Source organism: Plasmodium malariae (genome assembly GCF_900090045.1).
Source record: "Plasmodium malariae genome assembly, chromosome: 6".
Classification (NCBI taxonomy): Eukaryota; Apicomplexa; class Aconoidasida; order Haemosporida; family Plasmodiidae; genus Plasmodium; species Plasmodium malariae.
The window spans coordinates 610,001-626,414 of record NC_041780.1 but is presented as its reverse complement, the minus strand read 5'-3'; the positions used below and the strand labels follow the sequence as shown (position 1 = coordinate 626,414).

The 16,414-nt window shown below is 27.4% G+C and overlaps 3 protein-coding genes across 3 annotated transcripts; 1 reads left to right on the top strand and 2 right to left on the bottom strand.

Moving 5' to 3' along the window:
• Positions 1-1,098: 1,098 nt before the first annotated feature.
• On the top strand, positions 1,099-2,055 carry ADF1 (actin-depolymerizing factor 1, putative; the record flags this gene model as incomplete). The annotated part of the gene is made up of 2 exons (XM_029003785.1): positions 1,099-1,306; positions 1,895-2,055. The coding sequence occupies 2 exons, from the start codon at positions 1,099-1,101 to the stop codon at positions 2,053-2,055; spliced, it is 369 nt and encodes a 122-aa protein (XP_028859870.1).
• A 2,171-nt stretch (positions 2,056-4,226) lies between these two features.
• Positions 4,227-6,881, bottom strand: PmUG01_06021300 (protein kinase, putative; the record flags this gene model as incomplete). Its single annotated transcript, XM_029003784.1, has 1 exon — positions 4,227-6,881. The coding sequence occupies one exon, from the start codon at positions 6,879-6,881 to the stop codon at positions 4,227-4,229; it is 2,655 nt and encodes an 884-aa protein (XP_028859869.1).
• A 3,305-nt stretch (positions 6,882-10,186) lies between these two features.
• On the bottom strand, positions 10,187-14,852 carry PmUG01_06021200 (myosin B, putative; the record flags this gene model as incomplete). Its single annotated transcript, XM_029003783.1, has 8 exons — positions 10,187-10,402; positions 10,974-11,372; positions 11,759-11,938; positions 12,143-12,729; positions 12,970-13,065; positions 13,277-13,409; positions 13,668-13,811; positions 14,205-14,852. The coding sequence occupies 8 exons, from the start codon at positions 14,850-14,852 to the stop codon at positions 10,187-10,189; spliced, it is 2,403 nt and encodes an 800-aa protein (XP_028859868.1).
• Between the last annotated feature and the right edge of the window lie 1,562 nt (positions 14,853-16,414).

The following is a 16,414-nucleotide window of genomic DNA, read 5'->3' as shown; positions in this document are numbered from 1 at the left end:
ACACGATACATATATGTTACATATACATACATAACGTATACATACATACATAACGTATACATACATATATATATATATATTCATACATAAATAAATATATATGCATATAAAAATATTTTACTCGGGATATATATATATATAATTATATACTTAATTATATACATAATTATACCTACATATATAATATTTATATGCGTCCATGCATAGTAAGTACACACGTAAAAACAATACATTACATTTACAATACACAAGCGCATTCAAGTATTTTTTTTTTTTTTTTTTCTTTGGATTTATTTTGTTTTGTTCGTTTTGTTCGTTTTGTTCGTTTTGTTCGTTTTGTTTGTTTTGTTCGTTTTGTTCGTTTTGTTCGCTCTGTTTATATTATTTTATTTATTCTATTTCTTTACATTATTTCTTCATTTTATTTCTTCATTTTATTTCTTCATTTTATTTCTTCATTTTATTTCTTCATTTTATTTCTTTATTTTATTTCTTCAATTTATTTCTTCATTTTATTTCTTCATTTTATTTTATTTTTTATTTTATTTATTTATTTATTTTTTTTTTTTTTGAGTATAAATTTCACCATTTTTGTTCGTTCATTTAAATTTTAAAAAACAAAAATTAAAAAAAGAAAAATAAAGAAAAAAGGCAAGAAGAAAGAAGAAACTATACATATATACATGCGCATTACATATTACGCAAGGCTGGTTAATTTATTTTGTTATACTATACTATACTATATTTTATTATAATATTATATTATTTTTTTATTTTTTTTTTATTTCATTTTTTTTATTTTTTCTTTTCCTATTCTTTTTCTTTTCCATTTCTACTCTTTTATTTTCTTTTTATTCCTTATTTCTCAATTTTTTAAAAGTCATAAATTTTGTAAAATTTTGAAAAAATTTCCATCTTTCGTAACACACACATATATATATGTATAATATATATATATATATATTATACATATTATACATATTATACATATTATACATATTATACATATTATACATATTATACATATTATACACATTATAAGCATTATAAGCATTTAAAAAAATATAACATAAAATATATATTTTTTTTTAATCGAAAATGATAAGTGGTATTCGCGTTAACGATACTTGTATAACAGAATTCAATAATATGAAAATTCGAAAAACTTGCCGATGGATTATATTCGTTATAGAAAATTGTGAGATTATTATTCATTCCAAAGGAGCAACAACTACTTTAACCGAATTAGTGGAATCGATTGATAAAAATGAACAAATTCAATGTGCATATGTTGTTTTTGACGCGGGTAAGCACCTTTAAATATATATGTAAATAAGCGTACAGGAAGAAGCGATATATAAATGCATTATGACTATTCCATATATATACATACGCGCACATATATATGTGTAATTGTGTAAACCTATGTGAAACCACCTCTTTTGCCACCTGTTCTTTTCATTTTGTACTTATTTAGTTTATGCCATATATATATATTTTTTTTTTTTTTTTTTTTTTTGCGAGAAGTCCCATAATTTCCATTTTTAAATATTCTTCATTTTTTCCTACATTCTGTCCTGTATTTTTTCCTACATTTTTTCGTACCATCCTATCATGCACCATGTGCAATTTTATAATTTTATATGCCCTTTTTAAAAAAAAAAAAAAAAATATATATATATATATATATATTTAAATGCGTTGTGTTTATTATTTTGTGTGTACCTTTTCTCAAACAAAATTGCGTTTAAAAAAAATAATAAAATAATCTTGAAATTTTTCTGTATGTATTATGCATATGCAAGTTACAACTTAAAAACTTGGCATTACCATTTCATCGCACTCATATATAGCAATTTCATTTTGCATTACATTTTTTTTTTTTTCCTTTTAGTGCACAAAATTCACTTCTTTATGTATGCAAGAGAATCATCAAATTCGAGAGACAGGATGACCTATGCTTCTAGTAAACAAGCATTATTAAAGAAAATTGAAGGAGTTAACGTTTTAACCTCAGTTATTGAAAGCGCTCAGGATGTTGCTGATTTTAAATAGGTTAAACATCCATACATAGACATGCATGTGTGTGTATATATACATATATATATGTGTGTATATATAAGAATATATACATCTTCAAGGAACATGTGTGTAGATAAAGGGATAAACACATACATGTTTACTGTACTGGACAGAGATTTCGGACGTAACAGAACTAATACAAATATGTTTGCAAGGGAATAAAAATATCATTATGTTCAAATATTTACTTCATTAAAAAAAGAAAAAAATTCAAATAAAATGGGTAAGTAGAATGACGAAAATAAAATGAGTTATCAAAATGAAGAAAATAAAATTTGTAAACAAAATGACGGAAATAAAATGGGTAAACAAAATGGAGAAAATAAAAAGGAGAGAAAGTATGTGAGACGAGAACGTATGTGAAGGTATATACTTTTATAGGAACATATAATTATTTACAAAAATGTACACACATATGCACAACTTAAATTACATTTACACAACAATACGTATCTTCGCGTAATGGTACGCAGGTTTATGTATGTATACGCATCTTACCCTTTTTTGTAAACACCGATTGGAGAAATATATTACATTTCATTTATACCGTCCTATTTTTTAACGTTCTCTAAGATAATAAGAGAAAATATACTTCTCATATTATATGTTTCTTATTGCGTTTTATATATAGTATTAGTCTTACTTATATTCGCAGAAAAGAGGTTTCAAAGGACTGAAACGTGTTCACCCAATATTTTTTATTTGTTCATGCGTATATATATATATGCGCATACATATATATATATGGATATACATACGTACATGCGTATATATGTACATTTATACATACATACATACATATATTCTTATATATATACATAACATGTGTATATGTCTATTAAGAATAATTTTTTTTTTTTATTCCTTTTGCAATTTAAATGGAATTATAAAGGTTAATGTAAACATGCGTTTCCATTTTTGCTTTTTTAAATTTTCATAGTTATAAAAAGTGTAAAAAGTGATAATAAATATCGTATATTCATAAATGAAAAATTGGGAAATAATAAAAATTGAAAAATATGTTAATATAGTTTAGTATAATAAACAAATATATTATCCCCTTCATCTTCCACTATTTTTGCAAAAATTAAAGTATAACACTTAAGAAGTATAAAACTTTTCAAGTGCCTTTTTTTTTTGTTTTTTAATCAATATTTATTCAATGATTGTGATAAAAAATATAGACGGATAAAGAAAAAAAAAAACCACATGAATAACCTGAACAGTTAAGGTAAAATTTTTGGTACCCATATAAAAATGATTGAATTCATTAAAAGGATTCCTAGTATTATGGGGATTCTTCAACTTTTTTGCAACTACTCCCATTCACCAAAAATTTGAAGTACACACATTTATATATATATGTGCCCATCTAAACAAATAATTTGAGTGCACTTAACAAAATAAATGTACGTAATTCGTGTTAATGTGAAAAGGCGAATTATGCGCATTTAGGTGTACACATATACATATGTACGCACCTGCATTTTTCAAAATGTAAAATGGGAGGAAAAAAAAAAAAAAAAAATATATATATATATATATATTTATATATATATATGTATATATAAATGCATTGTGTATATATGTATATATAGGCCTCTTCTGGGTGTTCGCGCTTATAGTAGAAAAGACAGCCAAACGGAATTTGTAAAAATTAATTACTTATCGGTCATAACGAAAGATGAAACGTTTTGCAAAACTGAACGAGTATCCAATTTCTTTCTTTTTTTTTAAAAATCATACAGTGATTCATGTTAAGTTATTTTACTCCATTCTGTATGCATAAGTTGGTTAGAACAAACAAAAAAAAAAAAAAAAAAAAAAGCAAAAAAAAAGGAGCAAAATGATGCAATATAGTATATATCATAATGTAACATAATATAATGTAGTACTTTATAATATAATGAAATTCATACAAATAAAACTAATAAGAACATAAAAATTAAAATTAAAATAACATAAAAAATTCTTTCAATAAAGAAAATTTAATATTAACAAAAAACTTCAAAAAAAGGAAAGGAACACCTAAATGGTCAGGTGGATTTCAATGTAAATATAGCCACATTAATGCCTTATAAATGCGCAATTACACAAAAGATTTGACAAAATTAGCGCGCAAAAATATGGCCTTCTCCCATTTGCTACAGCAAGCTTAGTTTTACCCTTGAACTGCTGCTTTCTTTTTTTAGGTCAAATTCATCAAAAAAATCATCGATATCTAAATCAATTTTTTTTTTTTTTTTTTTATCTGTTGATCTCTTTTCAAAATTACCTTTAAAAGTGTTGACTCCTCCATTCCCCTTGTGATCTGACGTGTTCATAATTTCTACATTGTAATTATTATCATTATAGTGTTCCTTATGCTCATTGTCAAATTCATTTTTTCCATCCCAAATGTTCATATCTCTATCACTGTAATTATTCCTAATATTTTTTTCCTCAAAAGTAAAATTATTTTCTTGTTTATTATATAATGCCATTTCTTTATTCGAAAAAATAAAAGTGGATTGATTTCCTCTGTAATTATCCACTGATAAGTGAACACTACTATCATCATGGTTTGTGTTTTCCTTTTTACTGTTCCCCATTTTATCATTACTCCTACTACTATTGTACACGTTGTTATACATCTTCCCACAGTTGTTCAAGTGTGGGTTGTTCATGCTATTGCTGAGGAATGCTTTATCAATACTGCTATTTAGTAATGACTTATCGACTTTTTTACCTAGTGATAACTCATCAACGGTACTATTTAGGAATGCTCTATACTTGTTATTCTCCATATCATTTTCTGCTAAACCGATCATATTAAAACATTCTCCCTGAACCGCAAGTCCATCTGGATCCGCATTTAATTTATCTTTATTTTGAATTATGTCTTTAATTTTGTCCATGAATTTATATGTTTTCATTGAACCTGTTGCTATATCACTGTGGCTTATTGTATCATTGTGAATAGTTATATAATCATGGCTAGTAGTACCTTTATTATTGATACCACCACTCCCCTCTAATAACAAATGATTTTTGAGTTGAACTATAATATAGTCTAATGCCTCAAATGCGCAAATCCTTATTTCCATTGCATCATCAATGAGTAATTTAATTAACATAGGTAATATATTAGAAACAAATTTTTTAGTACTAAACTGATCATAAGTAAATTTAATGGATTGAATAGTAGCTACTCGTGTTTGAATAAAAGGATCGTGTAAACCTACTAGATACACATTTTCAAGTATATTTTGCTTATCTGCTAATATATATTTTGCTATTTTAGCAATACATATAATTGTGTTTGTTTTTATACAACAATCATTTTGCTTTAGATTTTCTAATAAAGCATTCAAAGATGATGATTTAAATCCCTTTTTCAATTTAGGAAAGACATATATGAAGTTCTTTATAGTTTCGTTTTTTATCGAAATGTTGTTATCTAAAAATCCATATAAATAAGCAGTACAAATTTCATTCATATTATTACTATTCAAATGATTCTCGACCATATGAAAACATTCTAATAATACATACCTTACATTTCTATCAGTCAGTGAAAAATATTTACAAAAGTTTGGATAAACTAATTTTTCAAAATTCTCTCTAGTCATATCTTTTGAAATAATTAATATAATTTTCAAACATTTCACACAATTTTCGGATATTTCAATATTCTGAACAAGTTCAGGCAAAATCATTTGAACCTTTACATCTGTTGGAATATTATCCAAATTGGTAAGAAGATCATCTAAAAATTTTGTTTTTTCATTTTTAGATTTCATGTGTAACTCGGTTAAGAATAGCATGGTACTCACGATAGTATTTTTCTTCAAACAATCATCATTTAGTATAACGCTAAGATCAACGCGATTGTTGCTTCTCATACTGTACCCCGCACATATTCCCTTCTTGAGCATGTTGTATATTCCGTAAAGGCTCCTCGGTATGCACTCATCGCCATTACTAGTATTCTTATCACCATTACTGAGTCTATTATTGTTATCTACACTTAAAGTGGCAGAAACAGTGTTGCTGTAAAAACCATTATCCCATGTAGAAATGCCAGGTACAAACGAATCCGAATCATTCATCGTACTCCTATTATAGTATTTCCCATCCTCGACGGAAATGGGATAATTACTGCAAACAGTTGTTAACGAAATATAATTTTTATATGACCAAGTCATCAAAAAACCTAACCCATAACTATCTAATTCACTTGAATGAATATGATTCATGCTATTTGAAGAACATTCAGAATTATAAAATAAATGATACCTTACATCATTCAGTATATTGTGTATATTTTCATTGCTCTCATGTACACAATCAAATAATGATAATTTCCATCTACCTCTTGAGTTAACAAAAACGGAATAAGGTCCTATTAAACAATGAATATAATTACACATATTAATAAAATGTACTGCACTAATAATTTCATATAATCCCCATATCGGATCACTTTTTATTCTTTGACAAATTAAAGGAATACATTTCTCGGTTACTATATATATTCTCTTATCACTTTCATGTGTATACAACACTTTTAAAATATTTGGATGAATTAATTTTTTACAATATTTAAAATGGTTACTTGTATATCTTCGAATACTACTATTTTCTTCTTTACTTTTCTTTTCATATATAAAAATACATACGTCTTCATTATTTTTACTAACACCATCATATATTTCGAAATACCCTGTTTTCCTTTCATAAGATAATTTTTTCCCTATTACGAAGCTAAAATTTGATGGCAGATCACCGAACAGTTTATTAACAAAGTACTGCAGCATGGTTCTTTTCAACAAAATATATATAGCAGTAATGTGTTCCCTTCTTCCAGCGTTTGCAGTGTGCGCAGCGGGGTTCAATAAGCAGCAGAGATCAGTGTGCTTCGTCCTTTGGCACGTTTGCAGCTCTCAACAAGTTTAAAGTTCTCTACACGTTTGAAGTTCTCTACACGTTTGAAGTTCTCTACACGTTTGAAGTTCTCAACACGTTTGAAGTTCTCGACACGTTTGGCGTACTCACTATGTTTCAAACTTTTCAACTTCTCAAACATTTCATCATTTCAATAACTTGACACATTCTTAACATTTGTATCATATCCATATGCATTTAAAAAAAAAAAAAAAGAAAAAGAAAAAACTTACTCATAAAACTAATTAACATTACTTAAAGCACTTAATTTTTTGTACTACTCTTGTCACAATTTTGAAGAAGCAAAGTTTCGTTTTAGAAGACTCTTTTCTTCTATTTTTCCTCAAAATGTTGGAAGTTCACGCTTGTATTAGTAATGTGCGTATATGTTATACCTATGTACGCGTGTGTTATGCCTATGTACGTGCGTGTTATGCCTATGTACGTGCGTGTTATGCCTGCGTACGTGCGTGTTATGCCTGCGTACGTATGCGTTATACCAATGCGCTCACGTACTACTAATACATGTACGCGATGCTTTCTAAGTGTGTAATATTTCCCCTTCTGCTAAAGGGGGAAGAGTTACCCTGACAGCCAGCAAAAAATATGATAAACAAAACTGTAATGTTAACTATGTTCAACAAAATTAATAAAACAAGTACTCCCCAATAATTAACAGCTCTACTTCTATACTGCTAATATACATATGCAAGTCATAGCGCTCTTCCTATTTATAATCTTTTCAAACATTATTTGTATTATGCAACACTTGATTTTTATTTTATTTCGTTTTATTTTATTTCATTTTATTTTATTTCATTTTATTTTAATTCATTTTATTTTAATTCATTTTATTTTAATTCATTTTATTTCAACTCATTTTATTTCAACTCATTTTATTTTAACTCATTTTATTTCTTTTTTTCTTTTTTTCTTTCTTTTTTTTTTTTTTTTTTAATGAATCATTCACAGTTTATTCATATTTAAAAAAGCTAACTAGTGTAGTAATTGTACAACATATGAACAAAAAAAAAAAAAAATAATTTTTCATTTTCTTTATGCTAAAAAGGAAATAAAGTTAAAACTATTTAGATGAGGAAAAAAAAAAATTTCAACTGTAAAATGGTCATAAATAATATTCATATATGTACGTATGTATGTATGTACGTATGTATCGATGTACGTATGTATCGATGTACGTATGTATGTATGTATGTACGTATGTATGTATGTATGTATGTATGTATGTATGCATGTACGTATGTATGTATGTATGTAGCATGTACGTATGTATGCATGTACGTATGTATATATTTGTTTATACGTGTACCGTATGCACATCATCGCATCTCCGTGGGTTCTTATCAACAATTGTATAAAAATTGTTTAAAAAATTTCGAAACTGGAAATAAGACAATAACTTATATGGTGGAGGAAGGCAAAAAAAAAGAAAAAACTTCTCATAATTTTATTACATAAATGATAATAAGAGCAATATTATATTTAATTTGGACACTATTAATTTGGACGCCGTTAATTTCGACCTTATCAAGTTCCACTTTATCAATTTCTACCTTATCAATTTCGGCTTTTTCAAGTTCCACTCTCTCAATTTATACCTTTTCCTTATATTCATGTTTTAAGGAAAAAAAAGTAAATAATGAATCCATAAACGCACTGTTTAAATAACATGAGTGTTTCGTCTTATACTATATTGATTTAAGTCTGTCCATTCCCTATATAGTAAATTTCAACTAAGATAAATCGTTGCACTTTGAAGTGGTTATAGTGCTAAATACCCCTTATTTTTTAGGCATAATTTATGTGCAAAAGTTTACGTGAAAAATAGAGGCCTCCTTGCCTGTTAAGAAAAGTTCTTCATACATTTGCACACGTATATACAAATATATATATATATATATATAAATATACATATAAACAAATATACATTTATACATATAAACAAATATGCACATATATAGTATATACTCGCATATGTAATGGATAGTTTTTCTTCCTCATGCCCATACTTAATAAAAACAGAACAGAAAAATTGACGTATTACATATGTGATATAAATATTTTCAAAAGAGCATTTCTTAATTTGGAATTATGAATGATCAGTTCATCCACCAAAAAAGGAATTATTCTCTCACTACAGTACCTTCCTCAAAAGGCATAAAAACGCAAAGACGTTTGGTTCTTTCATTTCCTTTTAAAATATTTGCAATTATGCACATGTTCATCAAAAAGTGTAAAGTATAAAAAGAATGATGAAAAATTATTACAAAAAATGGGTAGCCATAAAGAGTAGTTAATCATATTTTATATTTATTAAACGCACAAATGGAGTGGAAAAAAAAAGACACACAACAATTCAGGGATGACCACATGCATGTATATATTCATACATACGTACATACTACATACGTGCATACTACATACGTGCATACTACATACGTACATACTACATACGTACATACTACATACGTGCATACTACATACGTACTACTACATACGTGCATACTACATACGTACATACTACATACGTGCATACTACATACGTACATACTACATACGTGCATACTACATACGTACATACTACATACGTACATACGTATGCAATAATTGCAAACATACTCTATTTGCTATTTCAAAAAACTTGATGAAAGAAAAAAAAAAAAAATAAAAGAGCAAAAGGGAATGATTAAACGAGATTTATTTTTTAAAAGGATACAACTTAACCCCTGATATGGGCAGTTACATTAATTAATTTTTTTTTTTAAAAACAAGAAAAAACAAAATAAAGAAGTAATAATGTAATAAGCGTTTACTAAAAATATAAAAATGGAAAAAAGAATAAACATAACACATGATATATATAGCAGGCATTAATATAAAAAAGAGCGTATTGTTTATTGGCGTAATTTGAAGGAGAATACGAAAAAAGTCGCACTTTTGTTCGGCCAGTCGGCTAAAATGTACTCGACCTCGAACATCCATATATGTACACACATACATATACGCACATACATATACACACATACATATACACACCTACATATACACACCTACATATACACACATACATATACACACATACATATACACACCTACATATACACACATACATGGGTGTATAAGAAAAAGTGCAGGAACAACCAAAAATCAAAGAAACTTATTTAATTTCTTTCACGTATTTGTACTTCCTCAAGTACGCCTGAGTTAACTCTAAATTTTTTATATTCAGTTCGACGTTCTTTTTCTTTTTAATTCTTGTTATCAATGCACTTGTTATGGTGCATACATTTTTATAGCCTTTTAAATTTTCGTTAATTATTTCTCTCATCCCACGAACAACATCCTTTTTCAAAAATGCCATCGTTTTGCCCACCTAAAAAAAAAAAAGGGAAAAAGATATCTGATATATACAACCTTTATCAGTAGCTTATATAGGAAAAGCCCTCGTTAAAATTATCCATTTGAAATAATATAACTACATCTTTTTGCAAATCGCGCGCATTGCAAGTGTGCTTATGTATGTATGTGCTTATACTTGTGTACATTATACATAGACATAAATGTACAAATATGTTCATATGCATACTCATGTGCATATTAAAGACTAGCCCCTCACATAAAGCATAGCAAATAATGCAACACAAATTTCGCACAGAATTTTCGTAGAAATGCTACAAAAAAAAAAAAATAATAAAATAAAAATAAATACACATAATGGACAATCGCTTAATCGTAATGTAATGACGTTACTATCTGGCAATGAACCATCAGACTATAAATTCATGTAACTCATCATAGGAAAACACAAAAACGTTTACAATTTTGAAATTAAAAAAAAAAAAATTAATTCGTAAATTTTTTTTTTATTTTTTTAAATTTTTTTTTTTTCCCCAGTCCTTTGCAATGTGCGCGATTTGCCTCCACATCATGTATCTACATCTCACCTTGTACGAATCCCTGTTAAAATTTTTTTCGAGAATCATAGTTACTTTTGTCTTATCATCTAAATTACTATCATTCGAAATGGCAAGATCTAAGTACTGGAAGTAGCTCAAGAACGAAGCAAATGTATATTTATATTGAAAAAAAAATTTTATGTTTAATGTTTCAACAATAGATAATGAAAACAACTGAGGGAAAACTTTCTTTTGATTAAAATTATTCTTCTCTTTAGTTTCATTTGGCTTGATACATTTTATGAAATATATATTTGTACTCTTCAAATATGAACATATCTTTTTTAGATTCTCCAAATATTTATATGAGATCAGATTTTTTCGACCTAAGGATTCTGATATTTCTATATCTCCATATATGCTTTTAAGTAAACCGTTTTTCGACACCTGAACATGGGTGCATATATATGCGTATGTATGTATGTATGTACGTATATGTATGTATGTATATGTATATGTATGTATGTATATGTACGTATGTATATGTATCTATATGTATATGTATGTATGTATATGTATGTATATGTATGTATGTATATGTATGTATATGTATGTATGTATATGTATGTATATGTATGTATGTATGTATGTATGTATGTATGTATATGTATGTATGTATATGTATGTATGTATATGTATGTATATGTATATGTATGTATATGTGTGCATGCATGTATCTTGCGTTCGTTGGACATATATGCCGAGTAGGTTGAGGATCTAATTTTCCTATAACCACCCCAATCCAATTTTTTGTTCTTGTTTAAAATTCTAACCTTTAATAAACCCAAAATATTGGGAGATAGGATGTCTTTATTTTTTGATATAAAATTAGAAATACTGTAAGTAACATCACTGACTGTGTGCTTAATCATAAAGCTGTTATTTGCATCCCGTTTGTAAATAGAATAATGTGTGTGCTTAGAGAATTTATTCGTATACATACCTACGATGGACTGATAGAATAAAGAAGAAAGGCGTGTACACGTATGAGCAAGGGGACAGACACATATTATGTGTTCGTGAAGATACGTATGTGCATGATGGTATATAAGCGAATATACGTTTGTACATTACGCAAGCTATAAGAGAGCCCACGTGCTAATGTGGTTTTCTAGCATGAGTCGTGTGAATTCTTTAAGAGTACTCTTTTTTGCTACCTCATCCTTCTTTCCAGGGGCTAGACAGGCATCCTCCAAAATAGAAATTATGGACGTTTTTCCCCGTAGTAAGTCTATAATGCTCTCGTTAGTGGTATATTTCACAGAGTCAGATGCAATACCTTCTTCTTTATACAATTTTGATTCCTTTTCATAAACTACGAACAAATATATATTATGTATCTCTTCATTTGCTATATTGATTAACAATTGTTCTAAGGAGTTTTTAAGGAAAATTTCAAATCCAAATATATCTAAAATACCTATAAAACTTTCTAATTCTTTATTATTACTTAAAAATACATTTATTTTTTTTGTAATAAACTCAAAAATTTTATTATATATATCTTTTGAAATGGATCGACAAATGGACAAAGATTCTTCTACAGACAACGGGATTTCAATTCTCTGATTTGCTATATTTTTTTCACTAAATAGTAAACCATTTCTTAAATTTTCGTATTCTATACCTAACAAATTACTTGTCTCATTAACAATTTTTAAGTTTGCATCATTTAATTCGCTGCAGTTACTTTTCCCTCCTTTCTCTATTTCGTCAAAGGCTATATTTCCTAGCAGCAATAAACCTAAAAAGGGAGATAGACAAAGAGAACACTGGATAGAGGCAAGATGAGCGCAAGTTACGCGGCAAGTTAAGCAACAAGTTAAGCAACAAGTTAAGCAACAAGTTAAGCAACAAGTTAAGCAACAAGTTAAGCAACAAGTTAAGCGGCGTTACACGTATTGGCGTAAAACTAACTTCCAATATATAACAACCTTTATTCAAATTGCATTATAACATATGAACACTAATAATCTGTATTTACCTGATAAAACAAGAAAAAGATCGTCTCGTATATCAGACATATTCATTTTATCGAAGGAGTTCATTAACTTTTCAAAATCTTTAACATCGTCAATTTCTGAAAAAAGGAAGAAAAATGATACGGCAGTATTGAGATATTTACGCAGTTGTTAATATGATAGTTATGCAGTAGTTATAATGGATCGCGAATCCTACAAGCGAAGAACAGTGAAGTCCTTTTTAGATAGTAGTAGAACCCAAACAGAATAACATATATATATATATATATATATATTTTTTTTTTTTTTTTTTTTTTTGCGATTAATAACCTTGAATTGTTATAGACTTATTGGATATGTACTTATATTCATCTTCTGATTTTATATTGTACTTATTTTTCATCTCTTCACTCATTCCCCTAAGAATTTCATAAAAAATGTGGTAGCTCCTTTCCTCATTTTCCTGTTGTTCGTATTTTCAGGAAATAAAAAAAAAGGGAAGAAAAAGACGATTATGTGCACGCATATGTGTATGTATACGTACATGCATATCAATATGCATGTTAGTATCTATATCTATAACAATATTTATGTAAATGGGAAGAGGACTAAAATGCAGACAAACGAGAGACGAAGAAAAGGCATCGCCCGTCTGAATAGTACTACACCCCGATTCTGTTTGATCTTGGAAATATAAGACACACTTTAAACCATTTTATACCTGTGATACAACTCTTATTTTTTCCAGTAGAAATATTTCAATGCAAGAAGAAACTATGTTTTGATTTTCGTCTAACTGTATTTTGATATACTTTCCATACCTACTTGAGTTATTATTTTTTATTGTTTTTGCATTTCCAAAAGCCTGAATAAATTACAATAAGAAAAAGAGGAGCATCAAGCAATATTATATATAGCTAGGACAAAGTATTCGACGTCAAGAATGCACGTGTTTGCCATAATAGGCACGCAACGGTGTAAAAAGGTACATATACACATAAGTGTACAAGGGTATGTATGGGTATAAGCAATGATGATGTAACCATTTTGATTTATATTAATTGGGAGTAAAACATGGGAAACGAATTAGCATTTCCTCCTTTTTCATTTTTCATTTTATTTTTATTTTATTTTTTATTTTTCCTTTTTTGTTATTTTACGTTTTTCATTTTCATTTTCATTTTTATTTTATTTTTTATTTTTCATTTTTCTTTTTTTTTCTGTTCCCCTCCCCTACCCCCTGTAGTATATGCCGTACCTCCAGTATAAAATTCGAGTCCCACAGTGTTTTCGATATATCATTATTTTCCTTAACTCCCGACAAATAAAATTTGATAACAAGTTTTGAAGCTTCGGTTTTTCCTGAACCACTTTCTCCACTAATAATAATGGATTGACTATTTTTCGTGTTTATAAAATCTAGCATTGCATCTTTTGCATAAGTATAGACATGTGGTGGTAACTCATGAGTGTTCATCGTTTTATAATCATTCATATTGACATCTATAAGTTGATACGGATTTATAGATATTAACATTGGTTCAGCTATTGTATATATATAATTCTTTTCATATCTTAAAGCTAACGTATTTAAAACTTCTGCAGAATTCTGATGAACCATATCGTTTAATCTATGACTATTTATATTTACCATTTTATTACAATTAAATAAGTGCTCTTTTTTAACTATATATTCGCTGTTAGTTTCGGGTAAAATTTCTTTCAGCTTGTAATTTTCTCCTTCAATACTGGTAACTAGACATTTAAAAAAAATGATATCGGGATAAAGATTAATATTTGGGCTTTTGTGTGTCCACACATAAAACTTTTCAACATCACTTTCATCTTTTTTTACAAATTCACTGTTAATCCGGAAGTAATTGTTCAGTTCACTAGCTTTATTCATGACTACGATTTTTATGTATCATTTTAATTTAATATTTTAATATATCATTTTAATTTAATATTTTAATATATCATTTTAATATAATATTTTAATATATCATTTTAATATAATATTTTAATATAACATGTTTTATATGCTTCGTTCAGTTCTTCTCCATTTCTGCATTTAAAAAAACATACAACTAGATAACCCATGCGTAGCATATGTATAAATATATATACACATGCGCATCTGCAAGTATATGTACTTATATTTTTTTTTTTTTTTCTTAACTTTTGCCTAATTTTTATATTGTTCACGTATTAAATATATAACAGTGTTCCTATTTTATTTTTTCTCTGAATTGTTAGGAAGAAAATTTTTTAATTTTAGTTTTAATCTACTGGCGTTAGTGAACTGGCTGTTCCTATTTTAGCAGTTATTCAGTTTAGCAGTTATTCAGTTTAGCAGTTATTCAGTTTTGCAGTTATTCAGTTTTGCAGTTATTCAGTTTTGCAGTTATTCAGTTTTGCAGTTAGTCAGTTTTGCAGTTAGTCAGTTTTGCAGTTAGTCAGTTTTGCAGTTATTCAGTTTTGCAGTTATTCAGTTTTGCAATTAATTATTGTAGCAGTATATTACTCTATCGCTAAATTGATGTTTCCCTTTTTCCTTTTTTACTCTTTTTATTCCTGAATGTTGTGTTATGTGTACTTTTGGAAGTTTCTCATCTCACTTTATAGCTGGAAATCCTGAAAGGTCATACTTTTTTTATGTATAATCTTTTTGTTATTTTAAAATATAGAACAACCAGATATTCATAAAAAAATTTTCTTAAAAAAATCGCTGTTTTACACATGCATTTTCAATTAGCAAAAAAAAAAAAATAAAATAAAAAAATAAATAATATATGTGCACACAGGTATAAAAGAGGAAATTCAGTTCTCTTACAGCCAAATTAGAAGCTTATAGTTTTTTTTTTTTTTTTTTCCCTTTTTTGTATGAACGCGTTCAGAACAAAAAGAAATTGCAACTTGAGTAATAATAAATACACATAAATATAAATTATATATATATATATATAAACACACACATAAATTAATAATCTAACTTATGTACACTTATGTTTTGCTAAGAGGGGGAAGCAATTGACCAATGTTATAGACCCAGATAAAAAATGTAAGTCCAAGTATAGCTGTTCAAGCTTTTTTCCCTTCCCTTATCTTCTTATCTTATCTTATCTTATCTTGTTTCATTTCTTTTTCTTTTTTTTTTTTTTTTGGAAAATTTAATTTTTGCTACTTCAAGTTAATCATTCGAAAATATTTTATTGTATAATAAAAATAAATATATAACTGTCAAATGTTTTGCGTACACGCACTGGTTAGTTTTCACCTTTTTTTTCATTGTTTAAAAAAAAAATTAAAAAAATTAAATATTCATTAATACGTATGTGCACATACATATTATGTAAATCGGCGTACATAAATGTATAAATGCGATTGTGTAAATGGAATTGTGTAAATGGAATTGTGTAAATGGAATTGTGTAAATGGAATTGTGTAAATGCGATTGTGTAAATGGAA